This window comes from Jaculus jaculus, chromosome 5, assembly GCF_020740685.1.
Source record: "Jaculus jaculus isolate mJacJac1 chromosome 5, mJacJac1.mat.Y.cur, whole genome shotgun sequence".
Classification (NCBI taxonomy): domain Eukaryota; kingdom Metazoa; phylum Chordata; class Mammalia; order Rodentia; family Dipodidae; genus Jaculus; species Jaculus jaculus.
Window position 1 is genome coordinate 55,339,107 of NC_059106.1, and position 19,417 is coordinate 55,358,523.

Sequence of the window (19,417 nt, forward strand, 5' to 3'; positions counted from 1 at the left end):
ATTAGGGCTCCCCTGGGCTCTCTCGGCAGAGAATATTTAGTTGGCGAGTGGCAGAGCCAGAATGTGAATCAGAGTCTCTGATTAAATCCAGGGCACAGGCCTCATCGTCATCTGTCCGGAGACAGGGGTCCCTGAGGAAGCAATGCTCTCAGAGAGGACCCTGGCAGGCAAGTTGCCAGCTGGGGACAGTCCCTCAGGACAGCATGTTCCTCATCCCCGCTGCTGCTGAGCTGGCGAAACCATACTGGCCACACCATTTCCAAGAACTCTCCACAGGAACAGAAATGGGACCTGAAACTGTCTGAGGGCAGCAGGATGGGTACACGGAGGGGTGATGCTGGGGGGGGGGGCATGGATTTGGGAGGGGACACCAGGAGAAGGCCCTTCCTCCCCCTAGGGAGCTGAACTTCTGCTTTGATGGAGAACAGAAGGCTTCTGGCTCCGGGTCCTACTGCTGCCTGACCCAGGAGTATCAGGCACCAAGCTACCAAGTGTCTGGGTGAGTGCAAAGAATGAGGGAGGGTGGGGGTCCACGTGCAGGCCTTGTCTCCTGCCTTTGAACACCTAGGGTACTTAGCTGGGCTGATCACTGGGCCTAATCCCAGCCCCATAGTGCAGATTCTTTGGACTAAACTGGGGGTCTGTGGTTTCCTGGAACCCAGGAAGATAGGCAGGCAGCCTGGAATGAGGGTCCCCAGCTTTGAGTCCTTGGGGGGGGTCACAGAGATTTGAGCTGTATCCAGCTTCTGCCTCTTGCATCCTGTTTGTCTAATCACTCAGAGCCCAGAATTCCCTCCTGAGAGAATAGAACTTTTCAAGGAGTGCAGTGAGCCCTCAAGGAGACAAGGCAGAGGAGGGATAAGAACCTGGATCCTCCCCCAGCCTCACGTGCTCCCAGCCCCTTGCTCTGCTCATTCTTTGCAGTCTCCTGCTCACACTTGCCCCTGCAAGGACATTATTTGATGTGCAGCCCGAGTTGGAGAGAGTCGTAGGGTAGCCCTGAGTGACGGGGCAATGTCTGCAAAAGACAGGAGCGCTTTCACGCTGCCTGAGGGACCTCCTCCTGCCGTCTCATTTAAGCCACTGACAGCTCCAGTGGACAGAAATGAACCTTGCCAAAGAGACCAGTGAGGTTAAAGTACCAGTATGAGGTCACATAGCCAGGCAGGAGCAGAGGGGAGTTCAGAGTCAAGCTGATGTGAGTCTCTGTTGGGGCTGGAGGGAGATGGAGGGCTATGATGGTGGGCTGGTGGGGAACAATAAGTGGTCCAACTAGGAGGATTTGAAAGCCCCCCCACCCAATTCTGGCATTTAAGGATCTGATATGGGCTAGAATGGAGATCTTCCTACTCACTCCCTCTCTATCTACCTGAGCCAATTTCCTAAAGCAACCAACCAGTCCTTTCTCACACTCAGGCATTCCTGCCTATGATGGTGGTAAGCAAACAGTAAACATGCATTGAGCCCGTTCAACACACCAGGCTGTGCTGTGAGCCGTCACTTATCCACCTTCACCTGACCCTGTGAGGCTAAGCTCAGCATCGTTCCCATTGCATGGGACAGTAGACTGTAGCCAGAGAGAAGTCCCACCTCTGAGCAGCTCTCTGGGTGCTGGTGGTCAGTGCATTCTGTCAAACTTCAGTTACCTTACCTGCAAACCAGGCGAGTTGTCACGACCCTCTTCCCCAGCTGCTCTGAGGACGCAGCAGGTCCTAAGGAGAGTCTGGCCTCCTGTGAAACTCACCTGGGTACCCACAGTTGCCTGGGAGGCAGGTGGCACTTCCTTCAAGGAGGAAAAGCTTTGACCTAACTAAGGCTTACGAGGTGGGGATGGCTGATGTGCTCAAAACAGCCCATCCCCTTCTCCCCAGTCCCCTGGGATCAGAAAGGGGGACACATGTTTCTCTCACCAAAGCTGCAGCCCTCAAGGAATCTGAGATTATGCTGTAAGCAGAGAGAGGTGGCCTGGAATGCTGGCAGGGATATTGGCCCCATCCCCTTACCATGTGACTTAAACATGTGACTTGGCATCTCTGAGCTTTGGTGTCCTTTTAGGTGAAGAGATAATGTTCCCACCATGTGATGATGCTCTGAGGATGACAAGTGGCTGCTGCACCCACACCTGGGGTTGTGAGGGATGTGAACCCTAGAATGAGTCCAGCATTCATATGGGCTCCACCCCATGGAGTCTCCCTCTTGCTATCAGTTTCCCTGATGAGTACGCATGCTCAATGACTCGATGGGTGGTTAGATATGTGAATAATGAAAATATGAATGGATGGATGTTAGATAGTGAATAGATGAATGTTTGGAGAGATGATGGAGAAATGGATGGATGGATGGATGGATGGATGGATGGACAGATAGGTGGATGGATGAATGAAGGGATGGATTTATGAATGAATCCTGGACGTCACCATGGTGGTAACACTCCCATCTTCTCGCCCTGCAGGAGGCTGCCGGGCCAGCGTGGTGATGAAGATCCCACAGGACCAAGTCTCCATGCTGCTACTGCTGCTGCTCCTGCGCCTGCTCCATGTGTCCTGGGCCCAGAGCAGCTGCACAGGACCCCCTGCCATCCCTGGCATCCCCGGCATCCCTGGGATACCTGGATCTGATGGTCAACCTGGGACCCCAGGGATAAAGGGAGAAAAAGGTACTGCATGTATTGGGGACACACTAGTGTCCCTGGCTAAAGCCCCACCTCTCCCTTCCCGAGTCACAGCCGCCAGCCTTAAAGACTGCAAAAGCACTAACAAACCCACTAACGGTGCCCAGAGGGATTTCGGATGGCTGTTTTGCAAACAGGAAACCTGATACATGGAAAGGCTACTGTCTTTCTCACAGAAATTAATATCGAGGCTTTGACCAGATTGCGGGGGGGTGTCCTTCCTCTCTGTCCCAGGAGGCAGAACACCATGTAGCCCCTCAAGTCTTGGGCTGACCTGACTTCCGGATGGTTACTTCCTCAACTGTCAGCAGGAACAATGATACTTTTAAGGGCTTGAGGGACTCCCCCACCCTGGCTACCCCTCTGTAAGCGCAATGTTTCCCCCCCCCGCCCTCATTTAGCCTGAGGGTTTGGTGTCCCTTGGCAGCCTTCCTCCTCCCAGAAGTTCATTTATTTCTCACAGAACCCTGAAACCATTTTACAGATGAGAATGCCGAGCCCCCAAGAATGAGGCTCACTGTGTAAAGGTGGCCCAACTCATGATGGCAGGTGTGACTCCAGACGCATGTCTTTGTCCACAAGGGCCATGCTCTTGGCACTGTACTCTGTTTTTCTATTAGGGGTATTTTCTGTCTTATACTGAGCCAAGCCAAGAGCCATGGCTGCTTGGAGCAGTGGCTGGAAAACAAGAGGGCCATCCACATCTAGGGGCAGCTACAGGCATGCTGTGATTGATTAAGCATGTCTGCCAAGAGCGAGGAGAGGGAGAGGATGGCATGTGTGCTGTGAATTCACTACCCCTGCTCTAGGCTTAAGTCTGAGAAGGGTACTGTGTAAGCTGGGGACAAAGGCAGGGGTGGCATCTTCCCCACAAGGGTGCCACTGCTCTTCCTCTGGGCATCAGTACCCCAGACTATCAAACCCAACCCACAGCCAGAGAGCTAGCCTGGAAGAAGACTTAGGGGCCTTCTTTGACACTCCCAGTATTTTACAGATAGGCAGCTGATCCCAGAGAGAGCTAGGTGACCACCCAAGATCCCATCCCAACGTTGTTCTTTGATCACCAAGGCCTGTAGTCCATCTCTCTCTCTCTCTCTCTCTCTCTCTCTCTCTCTCTCTCTCCCTCTCCATGTATATGTGGTATGCATGTGTACTCATGTTCACATGTGTGTGGGTGCATGTGTTATAGAGGCCAAAGGTCAATGTCTTCCTCAGTCACTGCCTACCTTTTTTTGGCGTTTTTTTTTTTTTTTTTGAGAGAGAGAGAGTTGGCACACCAGGGCCTCCAGTCACTACAATTGAACTCCAGACGTGTGTGCCATCTTGTGTGCATGTGCCACCTGGCACGCTTGCACCACCTTGTGCGTCTGGCTTACATGGGACCTGGAGAGTCTAACATGGGTCCTTAGGCTTCACAGGCAAGCACCTTAACTGCTAAGCCACCTGTCTAGCCCCACTGCCCACCTCTATTGAGGCAGGGTCTTGCATTGAACCCAGAGCTCACTGATTTGGTTGTTCTAGCTAACCAGCTTCCCATGAAGATCTGCCCATCTCTGCCTCCTGAGTGCTGGGATTATAGGTGTGCTCCACTGTGTACTGTCATTCACGTGGGCACTGGGGATCTGCACGCAGGTCCTCTTGCTTGAATGACAAGCTCTACCTGCTGAACCATTTCCCAAGCCGCCTTCTTTTCTCTTGACTCGTTTTCCAGGGCTCCCGGGGATGGCCGGAGACCACGGTGAGTTTGGAGAGAAGGGGGACCCAGGGACTCCTGGGAATCCAGGCAAAGTTGGCCCCAAGGGTCCCATTGGCCCTAAAGGTGCACCAGGGCCCCCTGGGCCCCGTGGTCCCAAGGGGGATTCAGGAGACTACAAGGCCACACAGAAAGTCGCTTTCTCCGCCTTGAGGACCATCAACAATCCCCTGCGACGGGACCAGGCCATCCGCTTTGACAGAGTGATCACCAACGTGAACAACAATTTTGAGCCACGGGCCGGCAAGTTCGTCTGCAAGGTGCCAGGTCTCTACTATTTCACCTACCATGCCAGCTCCCGAGGGAGTCTGTGTGTGAACCTTGTCCACGGCCGGGAGAAGATGCAGAAATTACTCACCTTTTGCGACTACGCCCTGAACACCTTCCAGGTCACCACGGGAGGAGTGGTCCTCAAGCTGGAGAAGGAGGAGGTGGTGTTCCTGCAGGCCACTGAAAAGAACTCCCTGCTGGGCATTGAGGGTGCCAACAGCATTTTCTCTGGGTTCCTACTCTTCCCTGACGTTGAGGGGTGACCCGTGGGGCTGAATCACACCTGTTTATCACCGTCCCAAGCCTCCCCCACCAGCAATCCTTCCTGTACCCTTGACTGGCCAAAGCCCAGAGCAGAGCTTGGTGGATGTATCCAAATGAATGAGAAAATAAACTCTTCCAGGCCAAAGGGCTTGGGTTTGAGTTCCAGCACCTGGCACTTAGTAGGGGCACAGAAATTGCTGGTCAAAGAACGACTGAACAATGAGTGAATGAATGAGTGGATGACCTCTGAAAGAATCTCCAGCTAATTGGAAGCCACACGATCTGTGTCGCTCTGGGCCAACACACAGTAGAAGGAGGCACCAGAATAGTTATGATACTCCTAGAGCTGGCTCCATCCTTTCCTTTACTTTCCTTTGACCTCTCGCTCCTGCTTGAGGATACTATGCTTCAACCGTAGCTTACAGAGGGGGGAACCTGAGGCCTGAGGCTAGGAGAATTGTCTACAATCTTACAGTAGAGCTGGGGCCCAGGCGGGTCTGTCCACAGGCCTTGAGCCCTTTTCTTGGGCAATGCTTGTGTCAGCCCCTCGTGGTCTTTGCATAATAGCTTCAAATCCGCCAGTCAAAGGTTCCTTCTTGGGGCTGGAGAGATGGCTTAGTGGTTAAGCGCTTGCCTGTGAAGCCTAAGGACCCCGGTTCGAGGCTCGGTTCCCCAGGTCCCACGTTAGCCATATGCACAAGGGGGCGCACGCGTCTGGAGTTCGTTTGCAGAGGCTGGAAGCCCTGGCGCGCCCATTCTCTCTCTCTCTCCCTCTATCTGTCTTTCTCTCTGTGTCTGTCACTCTCAAATAAATAAATAAAAAATGAACAACAAAAAAATTTTAAAAAGCAAACAAACAAACAAACAACAACAACCACCACAAAAACAAAATAAAACAACAAAAAAAAAAGGTTCCTTCTTGGAAGTCTCTTGACCTTGGGCTTTCCCTGCATGGCCACCCTCAGTGTCTTCCCCGGTTAACACAAGCTAGATCATCCAGCTGGAACAAATTTCACTCTTCTGCTGGAACAAATTTCACTCTTCTGCTCAAAAACCTTCCACAGCTCCCCAGTGCCCACTGGATAGAGTCCTGCCCAAGAGACTGGGTCTGGCTATCTTTATTATTTTTCTTGCATGTATGTGTGTGGTGTGTGCACGTGTGTATGGAATCCGGAGAATGGTAGGTGTCTTTTTCTTATTACATGTGTGGATTTCCTTGAGACAGGGTCTCCCCCTCAACCAAGAGCTACCGTTCATCAGTGAGTCTCGGGGACGCTCGGGTCTCTTCCCCCATGGACCAGACTCACAGATGTGCATGACCATGCCTGGTTTTTTATATGGGTTTTGGGGAGACAAACTTGGCAGTCTCCTCATACTTCAGCCGCAAGCACCCTTAACCTTGGAGCCATCTCCCTAGTCCCGCCTTGCCATCACATACCAAGCCATGCTTCCCCCCGGTGGCGATCTCGCTCTAGTGAGTTGCCCCCGCCTAGAAGCCGGCCGCCAGCCTTTAGACTTCCATTCAGGCCACATCTCCTCCCCGGAGGGGAGCCAAGTCCAGCTCTCCCTCCTCTGAGCCTTGTCAGTTCAGGTCTGGCATAGGCTTCATCTGGGTGGTCACTTCATGGCCACCCATCTCCCTCACTGGAACCCCAAAATGCCTACTTCTAAGCCCCTCCTTATTTGGGATGTGTGTATGCACGTATACCACAGCAGACCCGTGGAAGGCGGAGAACCACTTTGGGTTCCGCTTCATTCAGACCCAAGGTCACTTGTCACTCACAGCTCTGTCTGCAAGCTTCTGGGAAATTCCTCTGCTTCTGTCTCCCTTCTCCCCATAGGTGCCTTGAGATCATGAAATGTGTCACAACATTTGGCTTTTATGTGGGGCCTAAGGAACCGAACTCAAGTACTCAGAGTTGCCTGGCAAATGCTTTAGCCACTGAGCCATCTCCCTAGCCCCTGCCTGGGTGTTTACCAGCTATGACTGTAGCCAAGTGGATGCTCCCCAGTTTCCTGTTTTATTTCCCTTCAGACAGTGTGGCAAGGATGCCCTGGTAGATAGCCTTGATTCTTTTCTTGGATGACATTCCTAGAAATAGTCACGCTCAGTAGAGTTGGGCAATTCTAAGGTTTTGTCATTTTCGTTTGTGAGACAGGGCCTTACTCCAAAGTGCAGGCTGGCTTAGAATTCACTATGCAGCTGAGGCTGCCCTTGAATTCACAGTGTTCATCCTGCCTCTGCCTCCCCAGTGCGGAGATGACAGGTGTGCACCACAGTGTCCAGCTGCATTAATGCTCTGAAATGTCTCTGTGAGTATCAGGGTCAGCTCTAAGCTCGCTGCCACCTGGGGAAGCAGACAGCAGGAGAAGGACAGACTGCCCAGGGTCAGGTGGCACCTGGAAGCTCCGCCCCCTCTCTGCCCTTCCCACTCTCTGAATGGGCAGTGAACCTCCAGGGTGAGACTGCTGGTGAGTTCTGAAGACCCAAAAATCCCAAACCAGGATTGCCCAAGTGTCGTCCTCAGCTTTACCTTCCCCAGGGAACTTGCTAGAAATGGATTCTCTGGTCCCACCTGGGACCAGCAGAAGCAGGAATTCTGTGGTGGGAGAAGCAGCAGCAACCTGCCTGAACAGGCCTTGGGGAGTTCCGGAGGCTGAGTTAGAACTGTAAGCGGTGGAGGTAGCGCTCCATGGTACAGCAGACATCCAGCACGGCAAAGCCCTGGGTTCCATCCACAGCACAAACCAACACAGCAGTACTGGAGAGGTAGTCCTCCAGCCTAGGGAGAGGGACGAACTTTTATCTGCGAAGAACCAAAAAGAGGCTTGAGGGCGATAACTCAGTAATTAAAGGCGCTGGCTTGAAAAGCCTGGCGGCCCAGGTTCAATTCACTGGTACCCACTAAATGCCAAATGCACAGAGTGGTAGGCAATGACCTGGAACTCCTGATCCTCCTGCCTTTACTCCTGGATTACAGGCATGCATCACCACACTTGGTTTTATGTATGTAGTATTGGGAATTGAACCCAGAGCTTTGGCAAGCCCATTTTCTCTCTGTGTCTTTCTCTCTCTCTCTTTCCATTTGCAAATAAATATTTTTTAGGGCTGGAGAGATGGCTTAGCAGTTAAGCGCGTGCCTGTGAAATCTAAGGACCCTGGTTCGAGGCTCGATTCCCCCGGACCCACATTAGCCAGATGCACAAGGGGCACACACGCCTGGAGTTTGTTTGCAGTGGCTGGAAGCCCTAGTGCGCCCATTCTCTCTCTCTATGTCTCTTTCTCTCTCTATTGCTCTCAAATAAATAAATAAAAAATAAATAAATAAATTTAAAAAATAATATTTTTTAAAAAAACAGAACCAAGGGCTAAAGAAATGGCTTAACAGTTAAGGCATTTGCCTGCAAAGCCAAAGAATCCAGGTTCGATTCCCCAGGACCCACGTAAGCCAGATGCAAGGGGGGCGCATGTGTCTGGAGTTTGTTTACAGTGGCTGGAGGCCCTGGCACACCCATTCTCTCTCTCTTTCTCTCATTCTCCCTCTTTCTCTCTCCTTCTCTCAAATAAATAAATTAATTAAATTTAAAAAATATAGGAGGTCTAGAGGTTGCGGATGGATCTCAGTTTGTAGAGTGCTTGTCTCACATGCACAAAGCCCTGGGTTCAATCCCCAGTACTACATAAAGCCTAGTGTTGTGGTGCATGCCTGTAATACAGAAGGTGGAGGCAGGAGGATCAGGAATTAAAGCTAATTACCCACCACATAAAGAATTCAAGACAAGTTTGGACATCAGAGCCTGTTTCAACAACCAAAAAATAAGCCTGGCATGGTGGCGTGCACCTTTAATCCCAGCACTTGGGAGGCAGAGGCAGGGGGATCGCTGAGAGTTCGAGGCCACCCTGAGACTACATAGCGAATTACAGGTCAGCCTGGGCTAGAGTGAGACCCTACCTCGAAAAACCAAAAAAAAAAAAAAAAAAAAGCCAGGAAATACTTTGGACTTTAAGGGTTGTAGATTCTCTGTTTACAACTACTCTATGCTCTTTTTGTTTGTTTGATTTTCAAGGTAGTGTCTCGCTCTTGCCCAGGTTGACCTGGAATTCACTATGTAGTCTCAGGGTGGCCTCGAACTCACGGCATTCCTCCTACCTCAGCCTCCCCAGTACTGAGAGTAAAGGTGTGCACCACTACGCCTCGCTGTGTGCTGTTTTATAGCAAGACAATCCACATAAATAATATAGAGCTGATCCTCTAGATGTGTGGGTTCTGAACCGGTGGTTTCCCTGAGCAAAGATGGAAAATATATGAGGGAAAGTCACATCTGCACTAAACATGTACAGACATTTCTATCTTGCCATTATCCACTAAACAACCCAGTGTGACTGTTTACACAGCGTTTACATCGAGTTAGGCACAATAAATCATCTAGAAACGATGTAAGTACCCAGGAGGCTGTGCATAGGTTCTATGCAAATACTATGTCTTTCCTAGTCTGTGCAGGGCACGAGTATTTGTGGATTCTGAGATCCTTGAGGGAATTCTGGATCCCATCTCCTGGAGACTGGGGATGACTGTATATATAAAAAATGATGGTTATATTCCAATACTTTTTGGGGGGCACAGTCCCACAATGTAGCCCAAGCTGGCTTCAAACCCACCATCCTTCTGCCTCAGGCCCAGGTTACAGGTGTGCACCTCCCTACCTTACTTCCAATACAACTTTATGAAATCTGAGTTTTACATAATTTCCTTGTGCCACAAAATGGTTTTCTTTTATTTTTTTCACCCACTTAAAAATTTGAAGACTAGGCTGGAGAGATAGCTTAGCATTTAGGGTGCTTGCCTGCAAAGCCTAAGGATCCAGGTTCTATTCCCAGATAACCATCTAAGCAAGATGCACAAGGTGGTACATGCATCTGAAGTTTGTTTGCGTGGCTAGAAGCCCTGGTGTGCCCATTTTCTCTTCCTCCCCGCCCTCTCTTCCTCTCTCTCTGCATCTTTATCTCTGTCTCTCAAATAAATAAAAATAATAATAGTTTTAATTTGAAGACTGAACTGGCACAAGTTTGATTCCCCAGTACCCAAATCAAAATCTGGGCATGATGACATATGTCTGAAACCCAAGTCCTGTCTTGGTTAGAGATTAGAGAATTACTGGGACTTGCTGATCAAATGCAGCAGCTCCAGGTTGACTGAGAGAATCCATCTCAAAGAAACATGGAGGTGAGCAACAAGAGGAGGGCTCTCAATGTTCTCTTAGGGTTCTGGCATGCACGCGCAGGGGCATGTGCCTCTGCGCAATGCTTGTGCATACAACCCAGAACACACAACATTCTACACACACCTCCACAGAGATGCCAAAAGTAACATGAAGGCCATTCTCAGCTAGCCAGTGGTGGGATTTGGCCTTGTGGTAGAGATTGCTGTCCTGTTGTGGACCCTAGAATGGCTCTAAACTTGGAAGAAAGGTACAAAGGATCTGAACCCAGAGCCACCTGTCTCCTAAGCAGCATTTCTTCCATTGGTAGCCTGCCACATTCCAACTCTGGGATATGGACAGGAAGACATGCCCAGCATCTGTGCTCTCGATGGTGAAATGGACATAGCAAGGCCCATGCCATGTGGCTGGGGTACTGCCAGATTTCCAGCTACAGTGGACAACACCTTCCCCAGACCCTTGCCAGTGGTTGGTCCTGTCCTCCTGTCCCAGTGGTCCTCACTCCACCAGAGCTGGGCTGGCTGTGTGTGGTGTCAAATACCTGTAATCACAGAACTTAGGAGACTGAAGTAGGCACAGTGCCATAAGTTCAAGGCCAGCCTAGGTTACACAGTGAAATCCTGCTCCACAGACAAAAACCTGATCTGGGAATCTGCACCTTTGTCAAAGGTCCAGGTGGCTCCCGTGCTGGAGGCCCCTTCACACATCCAAGCAAAGGGACATGAATGCTAGCAACAGCAGTAGACCCTGCCTTCCCCCAGGGGTCCAGTGGTTTTCTGGGGACCAGGAAAAGGGAGAGAAATTTCCTGTCCAACGCCCACACAGGAGGAGAAATGCTTCAAGCGAAGAAAGTCTGGGGGTAGGGTATAGAAGCCGAGTTCAAATCCTGTCTCTGCCATTTATAAGCTATGTGTTCTTGGGCTAATTCCTTGATGGATCTGGGCTAATTTCCTTGTGTGCAACATGGGAATGATAAGGACACCCATCCCAGCATGCCACCGAGGTCACATGGGGACCCGTGCATAGAGTATCTGGCCACAGAAGGTTCTCCAAGGTTTCATCAACTGGCTGCAATGGCGAGTTGTTGTGGGGCTCTTCCAATTTTTTTTTCATGTCTCTGTGTGTGGTGTGTGCGCATGTGCACATGTATGTGCATTCATGTGGAGGCCAGAGGACAACGTTGGGTGTCGTCCTCAGGAATACCATCCACGTCTTCTTGAGACAGCGTCTTTTGTTGGCCTGGAGCTCACCAATAGACTACACTGGCCAGCCATTATGTCCCAGGGATCGTCCTGTCTCCATTTCCCTAGTACTGGAATTACAGCCATGCACTCTCATGCGTGGCATTTACATGGGTACCGGGGACTGAACTTGGGTTCTCATACTTGCCAGACTCACGGAGCCACTTCCCAGCTCTGGCTCCTTCCATTAAAAAAAATTATTCATTTAGAGAGAGAATGGGCACACCAGGGCCTTCAGCCCTGCAAATGTATTCCAGAAACATGTGCCACCTTGTGCATCTGGCTTACATGGGTTCTGGGAAATTGAACTTAGGTCCTTTGGCTTTGCAGGCAAGCTCCTTGACCACTAAACCATTTCTCCAGCCCTCCTTCAATTTTAAAGCACACACACACACACACACACACACACACACACACACACACACACACCAGTCAAGTAAACCAGATCTGGTGGTACATACCTGTGATGCCAGCGCTGGGAGGCTGAAGCAGGAAGATAGAAAGTCTGAAGCCAGCCTAGGCTATATATAAAGACTTTGTCTCAAAACAGAAATGAAAGCACACATCAGCTGGGGTCTCACTAGAATGGAGATCTGATTCTGTAGGTCTGAGCTAGGGTGTGAAGATTGGCTTTCCCAACAAGCTTTTGGAGGATGGGACAGTGCTGAGCTGGGGTCTCACTTTCAGCGGCTGAGGTGGGAAGCAGTGGCCGAGCCCTGTGATCTGCTATAGCCGAAATTCTCATTGGCAGGGTGGGCGGGAGGGGGTACATGGGAGCTGGTCGAGAGGTTGCGGGAGCGATGTGCTAGCCATGCTGGGACACAAGAGTGAAGCACAGGACTCAAGGGTCTCATCTCTTTCCCCGTGCTGGGCACAGAGCCTCGCTCCTGGTTGTCCTCCACACCCTAGCCTTGCTGGTCTCCTGTGACAACCCAGAGCCAGGTGCACTGCCTCCTCCCATCCCGAGACACACACAAATGCACGCCCTCCTGCCCCAGCAAGCTGCAAGCTGAGTTTATTTTTGTACATAGCCAGGAGGCATTCTCATAGACTGCCCTGTTAGCCAGATGCAGGAGAAAAGGGGGTGTTTGTTCAAGAGAGCCAGCAGAGCCCACCCAGGGAGGGACACCCACAGTGAAGGGATCTGGCCAAGGAGGAAGATCCAGAAGTCCAGAGCTCTCAGTTCTAGGCTAGCTTTGGAACCTGACTTACTGTGTGGCCTCAGACAAGTCACAAGTCCTCTCTGAGCCTTGACCTGCCCACAGAAGGAGGGGACTGAGTGAGATCAATTTATTCTCGGGTCTTCTCCAAATCTGCCAATAAAAGCTAGAGGCATGGTCTAGAGAGGCGGCTTATCAGTTAAGGCACCTGCCTGCAAAGCCAAAGGACCCAGGTTCGATTCCCCAGGACCCACATAAGCCAGATGCGCAAGGGGCACATGTTTCTGGAATTCGTTTGCAGTGGCTAGGAGCCCTGGCATGCCCATTCTGTCTCTGTCTGTCTCTCTTCTCTCTATCTCTCTCAGCTTGCAAATGAATAAATTAAAAAAATTAAAGGACTGGAGAGATGGCTTAGTGGTTAAGGCACTTGCCTGCAAATCCAAAGGACCCACAAGGGGACACATGCATCTGGAGTTCATTTGCAGTGGCTGGAAGCCCTGGTGTGCCCATTCTCTCTCTGTGTATCTCTGCCTATTCCTCTCAGATAGGAATAATAATAAAAGCTAGGGGAGGGTTCTGTGTGATGATTCCACAGGGAAAAGGCAGAGAGCTGTCCCAGGTCACTGAACAGGGAGGAAACAGTGGTCCAGTCCCCATTAACACCTCACCTATGGAAAATATTCCCTTACACAGAACCCAGCCAAGACGCAGGAGGGGACAAAGGAACCCGGAAGCCAGCCTTCTGAGGCCCAGAGAGAGCGGAGGGCCGCATCTATCAAGTGACTGAGTGAGCGTATGCGTGTCAGCTTCCTAAGTGACTGCCTGACTCATATCACTTACCTCATCACGCACAGGGGCTGCAGCCAGGAACAACCTGCCTTCCATCTCCCCCGGTACCTCCAACCTCCACCACAACCACAAGTTACACGCCAGCGTCAGGCCTGTGAGAGATGTGTCTATGTTGACCGTGGACAGACTCCTCTGTCCTTCATTGTTCCCCAAGCAAGATTGGGGAACTATTTGCATAACATTGACATTGCACTAGGAATTAGAAGTCATCTAGAGATGATTTACCGTATATGGAAGAGTCTGGGAGTGCAGCTGGGTGCTAGAGAGCTTGCTTGGCATGCTTGGGCCCTGGGTTCCATCCTCAGCCCTGAAAAGTAAAGGAATAATTTTAAAAAAATAAAGTATAGGGGCTAGGGAGACGGCTTAGTAGTTAAAGGCACTTACTTACAAAGCCTGCTGGTTCAAGTTCAATTCCTTAGCACCCATGTAAAGCTACATACAAAAAGTGGCACATGCAGACTGGAGGGATGGCTTAATGGTTAAGGCATTTGCCTGCAAAGCCCAAAGACCCAGGTTTGATTCCCCTGTACCCATGTAAAGCCAGATTCGTTTGCAGTGGCTAGAGGCCCTGGCATACCCATTCTCTCTCTCTCTAAACAAGTAAGCCAGGCATGGTGTCGCACGCCTTTAATCCCAGAACTTGGGAGGCAGAGGGAGGAGTATCACCGTGAGTTCGAGGCCACCCTGAGAATCCATAGTGAATTCCAGGTCAGCCTTGGCTAGAGTGAGACCCTACCTCGAAAAACCGAAAATAAATAAATAAATAATTTTTAAAAAGTGGCACATGCATCTAGATTTTGTGCAAGAGCTCTGGCACACACACAGCCTCATGTGTGCATGTGTGCGCATGCACATACACACACACACACAAAGATTTATTTTTTTTTTTTAGAGCGGGAGAGGGAGAATTGGTGCGCCAGGCCTCAGCCACTGAAATCAAACTCCAGACACTTGCACCACCTAGTGGACATGTGCGACCTTGCACTTGTGCCATGTTTGTGTGTCTGGCTCATGTGGAATCTGGAGAGATATAGAACATAGGTCCTTAGGCTTTACAGGCAAGTGCCTTAACTGCTAAGCCATCTCTCCAGCCCAAATCAATTTATTTTTAAAAATAAGGTAAGCTGAGTGTGGTGGCAACACACCCTTACTCCCAGCACTTGGTAGGGAGAGATAGGAGAATTGCTGTGAGTTCAAGGCCACACTGAGAGTACATAGTGAATTCCAGGTCAGCCTAGACTAGAGTGAGGCTCTACCTTGAAAATAAATAATGAATAATAAATAAGGTGTGCCAGGATTGGACTGCTCAGTGGGTAAGTGCACTTCCGGCGCAAGCACGAGGGCCTGAGACTGCCCAAGTTCCAAAATTCCAGATCCCATGTAAAACAGCTGCGTGCGGCCACACATGCCTGTAAACCCAGTCCCACAGAGATTTGAGAATCTTCGGAGCACTCCGAAGCTCCAAAATTAATATAAAAATAAAGTCAGGCGCAAATCGTGACCAAGTAGAAGAATGACAGAACAGGATGCCTGGCATTCTACTCTTGCTGCCTCAGGTGAGCAACCCCTAACACGGGCAAGCACGTGGAGCACCAGAAGGGCATAACTATATGTGTGCATCACACATACACAAACACCCCACAGCACATTGCACAAAAATTAATAAAGTGTACAAGGTAAGTTTTTAAAAATTTTTTTTTTATCCGAGGTAGGGTCTCACTCTAGCCCAGACCTGGAATTCACTATGGAGTCTCAGGGTGGCCTCAAACTCATGGCAATCCACCTACCTCTACCTCCCGAGTGCTGGGATTAAAGGTGTGTGCCACCACGCCCAGCTAAATATTTTATTTATTTGTGAGACAGAGTAAGAGGCAGAGAGAGAGAGAAAGAATGGGCACACCATGGCCTCTAGCCACTGCAAATAAACTCCAGATGCATGCGTCACTTTGTGCATCTGGCTTATGTGGGTACTTGGGAATTGAACCTGGGTCCCAAGGCTTCACAAACAAGCCCTTTAACCACTAAGCCATCTCTCCTGCCCAAGATAAGTTTTTTTTTAGGATTTATTTTTTTATATTTATTAGAGACAGAGAGAAAGGGAGAGAAAGAGCACACCAGGGCCTCTAGCCACTGCAAACAAACTCCAGACACATGCACCATCATGTGCATCTGGCTTACGTGGGATATGGAGAATCAAACCTGGGTCCTTAAGCTTCATGGGCATGTGCCTTAATCGCTAAGCCATCTCTCCAGCCCCCAAGATAACTTTTATCTAAAAATGACACCACTGTATAATAAAAGAGCAGAGAGTCCTCAGATTTTGGAAGTGGGGGCTCCAGAGCCCCTCCCCTGAGAATACTAGATGTAACTGTCACGCCTAGTGACAAGCTGTGGAACACGAGGAAGGGGGACAGATGGGTGTCAGGATGATGTCCTGGGTGGAAAGAAAAGGGATGAATATTCCTAGGCCTTTGGCATTTTAAGGGGAAACAAAGGCGGGCAGGGAGAGCCTTAGCTGAGTGTCATGAATGTGTCTGTCACACAGACATCAGCCATTCAATACTTCCCCCCCACACATGGGCATTGTTGCTCCATCCAGAGGCAAGGAAGCTGAGACTTAACCCCCACCATGCCATGGAGACCTAGGGCCAGCAGGTCTGCTCAGAGCTCAGATTTGGGGAGCTCCCTCTCACCCTCATTCTGCCTCCCTGCCTGTGTTCTGCTGCCCATATGGGGCAGTCAAGCTGTGAAGGATGTGCAAGGCCCTGGGGCAGGAGCACCTCAAGATGCTGGGCATGGTGCCCACGTGCCATGCAGGTGCCTTGCTGGCTCCCCACAGAGCTTTGTGAGTCAGCTTTCTGTCACTATAATGAAGTATCTGATGTGATTCTCTTATAGAAGAGTTGTTTTGGCTCATAGCTTCGAAGGTTCCAGTCCATGACTAGAATCCAGGCATGGTGATGCATGCTCGTGACCCCAGCATGTAGGAGGAAGAGGCAAAGTTATTATAAGGCCAGCCGGGCTACACAGCAAGTTGGAGTCCAACCAGGAGTACAGGAGACCTTGTTGCAAAAGCAAACAAACAATACCAAGCCATGGTTGGGTAACCGATCAGTTTGGGCCTCTGGTGAGGGTGCTGGGTGGCAAAGGAGGGGGATCATATAGTCAACCAAAAATGCTTACACCACAAGCTGAGGAAGAGAGGCTGGGCTCCCACGACTCCCAGTGACCTAAGAACCTTCCACAAGGCCACACTTCTCGAAGGTTCTATCACCTTCAGGACCAAGCCTCTAAGATAAGGGCCTTTGGAGGATTTAAGGATCCAAACTACAGCAAGTTCATTTCTACTTCGGCCACTTTGCCGTGGTATGACCTTGGGCAAGTCAGCCCCATCCATTCTGAGCTTCTTCTGTTACTGAAAACTAGTCCAGTCCTGGCTTATGTGGGCCCGAGTCAAGTGAGCCAGCATGGGTAACACACCTTCTCAGAACACAGTAGGCACACAGGAAAGAGGGGCTGTAACAGAGAACCGCCCATGCACCATGCATGGTGGTGCTCTGCAAGTGTTAGTAGCCTTGTCTATAGAATGAGACCTGCGGTTCAGATGAGCCACAAAAGGCAATTAAAATACCCGTTTGCCCTCTCCCTCCATCTTGGGACCCACCATCACCCCATACACATCCTGGGCTCATCGTGGGGTGTAAGAGAGTCGAAGAGCCCCACCACAGTGCAGCCTGTCTGCAGCTCCAATTCCCAAGTTAGCTGCCTGCTCCCCAAGGCAGCTGTCTCTGCTCACAGGTATCCCTGGGAGAGACAGCTGGGTCCTCATTAACAAGGTGTCTGCAGGCCTTGTTTAGAATATGTCAGCTAATGTGATTAAAGGCAGAGCATAAATGCCAGCCTCACGGGGACCTGGCCCCAGCTGGTTTCCAGGGAAGGACACCTGAAACATATATCCTCATTCCTTCTGCTTTCCGGCTCGGGCCCCAGACGGCTTGGTTTAAGTAAGTCATGGTGGTGGGAGCCTGGGACCTGTCGGGAGGTGAGAGAGGATGTGGGTGCAGGGTAAAGACGGAAAGGACACATTTCTAGTGTGTTCATTGTCAGATGGGCAGTTGTTAGATCTGGGAGCCTCAACTCCCTCATCTCTAAAATGGGAATGATGAAGTGTGTGTCTATGAGCTAATTAAGAGATAAACGGGGCTGGGAAGATGGCTCTGTGGGTAAAGCGCTTGCCACACAAACCAAGTTCAGAACTTCAGCACCCATATGAAATGCTGGATGTGAGGGTGGAGCTTTAATCCAGGGTCTGGGCAGATAGGAAGCTCCCTGGGGCTGACAAAGTAGTCTGGCTGAACCAATGAGCTCTAGGTTCAGTGAGAGACCTTGTCTCAAAGAATAAGACAGAAAGTGGTAGAAGATACCCACTGTTGAACCCTGGCCTCCACACAACCGGCACACACACTTGCACACACATACATTTACAGGCATGCATAACACACCGCACGCTTACAGAGAGGAGAGAGAGATAGCATGGGTCAGGTACCCAGGCAGTGCCCTGCCCAGAGCACGTGCTCCATGCCATGGAGACCTAGGGCCAGCTCCCTGAGGTATTGGAGCCAGACACTGTGTATTGTATGCAGGTGTTCCTAGATGCCCCTCCAGTGAGAACCGAGCTGGTAAGAACATGGTGCTTCTTGGTGAAATGACGTTAAAATGAATCACCGGGGCAGGGAATGGCGCAGGGGTACCCGCCACAGTCCCCTACTTACCACAAGTGACTCTCCTTCAGGCTGTCTCCTCGTCTGTCCAGTGCGGCTTGTCCCTGGCTTGGCTAGGCTCCTCCTTCTTGGGGGTGCCAGGACCTCTGCCTGGATCTATCCCTGGACCTGGCATGTTTCAGTTTGAATGTGGAATGTCCCTCACAGACTAAGGGCTTGAATCCTTGGTCCCCAACTAGTGGCACTGTTTGTGGGGTTTATGAAAACTTTTGGACAAAAAGCCTAGCTAGTGAATATCAGCCTCTAGGGTCAGGCCTTGGTGGGCCTTCAGGGTTAAAGGCCGGCCTTATTTCTAACTCAAACCCTCTGCTTCCTGTCTCCCCATTGGTGTAATGGCCTATAAGGTCCTTTTGCCATAGACCCAGTCATTCCAGCCACTATAGATAGACCCCGTGATGGACTATACCCTGAACCATGAGCTAAAATAAATCCATTCCCTGTTACATTGCTTCTGTCTGGTATATGGTCACAGTGACATGAAAGCATATAGGGCTAAAGAGGTGGCTCAGTGGTTAAGTGCTGTTTGACAGCCTGATGGCTTGAGTTCAATTCCGTAGTGCCCACATAAAGCCAGGTACATAAAGTGGTGCATACATCTAGAGTTCGTTTGCAGCAGCTGGAGGCTCTGGTGCACCCATTCTCTTCCTCTCTGTCTCTCTCTCCTTGCAAATTAATAAATAAAATATTTTAGAAAATTTTTTTGAGGTAGGGTCTTGCTCTAGCCCAGGCTGACCTGTAATTTACTATATAGTCTTAGGGTGGCCTTGAACTCACAGTGATCCTCTTACCTCTGCCTCCCGAGTATTGGGATTAAAGGCGTGTGCCACCATGCCCAGATTATTTATTTAGGTTTATTGCAAGCAGAGAGAGATGGAAGAGACACAGACAGTAAGAATGGGCGCACCAGGACCTCCAGCAGCTACAAACCAACTCCAGATGCATGCTCCACTTTGTACATCTGGCTTTACATAGGTACTGGGGAATAGAACTGTGAAGGCAAGTGCCTTAACTGCTGAGCCATCTCTCCAGCCCTATAATATTTTACGAGGAAAAAAAAAAGCAACTAATACAGACATGATTCTGTGTCCAACCCACAGAATCATCATGGTATATGGAAAAACTCCTGGAGCTGGAGACCCAGTTCTGGCCTGAAGGGTCCCCTTATCTGCCCCGTGGGAACTGCCATTCCAATCTTGAGCCTCAGTTTC

At 50.3% G+C, this 19,417-nt stretch overlaps 1 protein-coding gene across 1 annotated transcript; it reads left to right on the plus strand.

The window, feature by feature from the left end:
• The first annotated feature begins 380 nt into the window (after positions 1-380).
• Positions 381-5,123, plus strand: C1qb (complement C1q B chain). The gene is made up of 3 exons (XM_012948530.2): positions 381-499; positions 2,453-2,656; positions 4,383-5,123. The coding sequence occupies exons 2-3, from the start codon at positions 2,476-2,478 to the stop codon at positions 4,955-4,957; spliced, it is 756 nt and encodes a 251-aa protein (XP_012803984.2). The 5' UTR covers positions 381-499; positions 2,453-2,475; the 3' UTR covers positions 4,958-5,123.
• Positions 5,124-19,417: the final 14,294 nt, after the last annotated feature.

Bases quoted from the DNA above. Each gene is read 5' to 3' on its own strand.
- C1qb (XM_012948530.2), top strand. From the start codon at position 2,476: ATGAAGATCCCACAGGACCAAGTCTCCATGCTGCTACTGCTGCTGCTC. The intron at 2,657-4,382 runs GTACTGCATGTA...CTCGTTTTCCAG, and splicing joins AGGGATAAAGGGAGAAAAAG to GGCTCCCGGGGATGGCCGGA.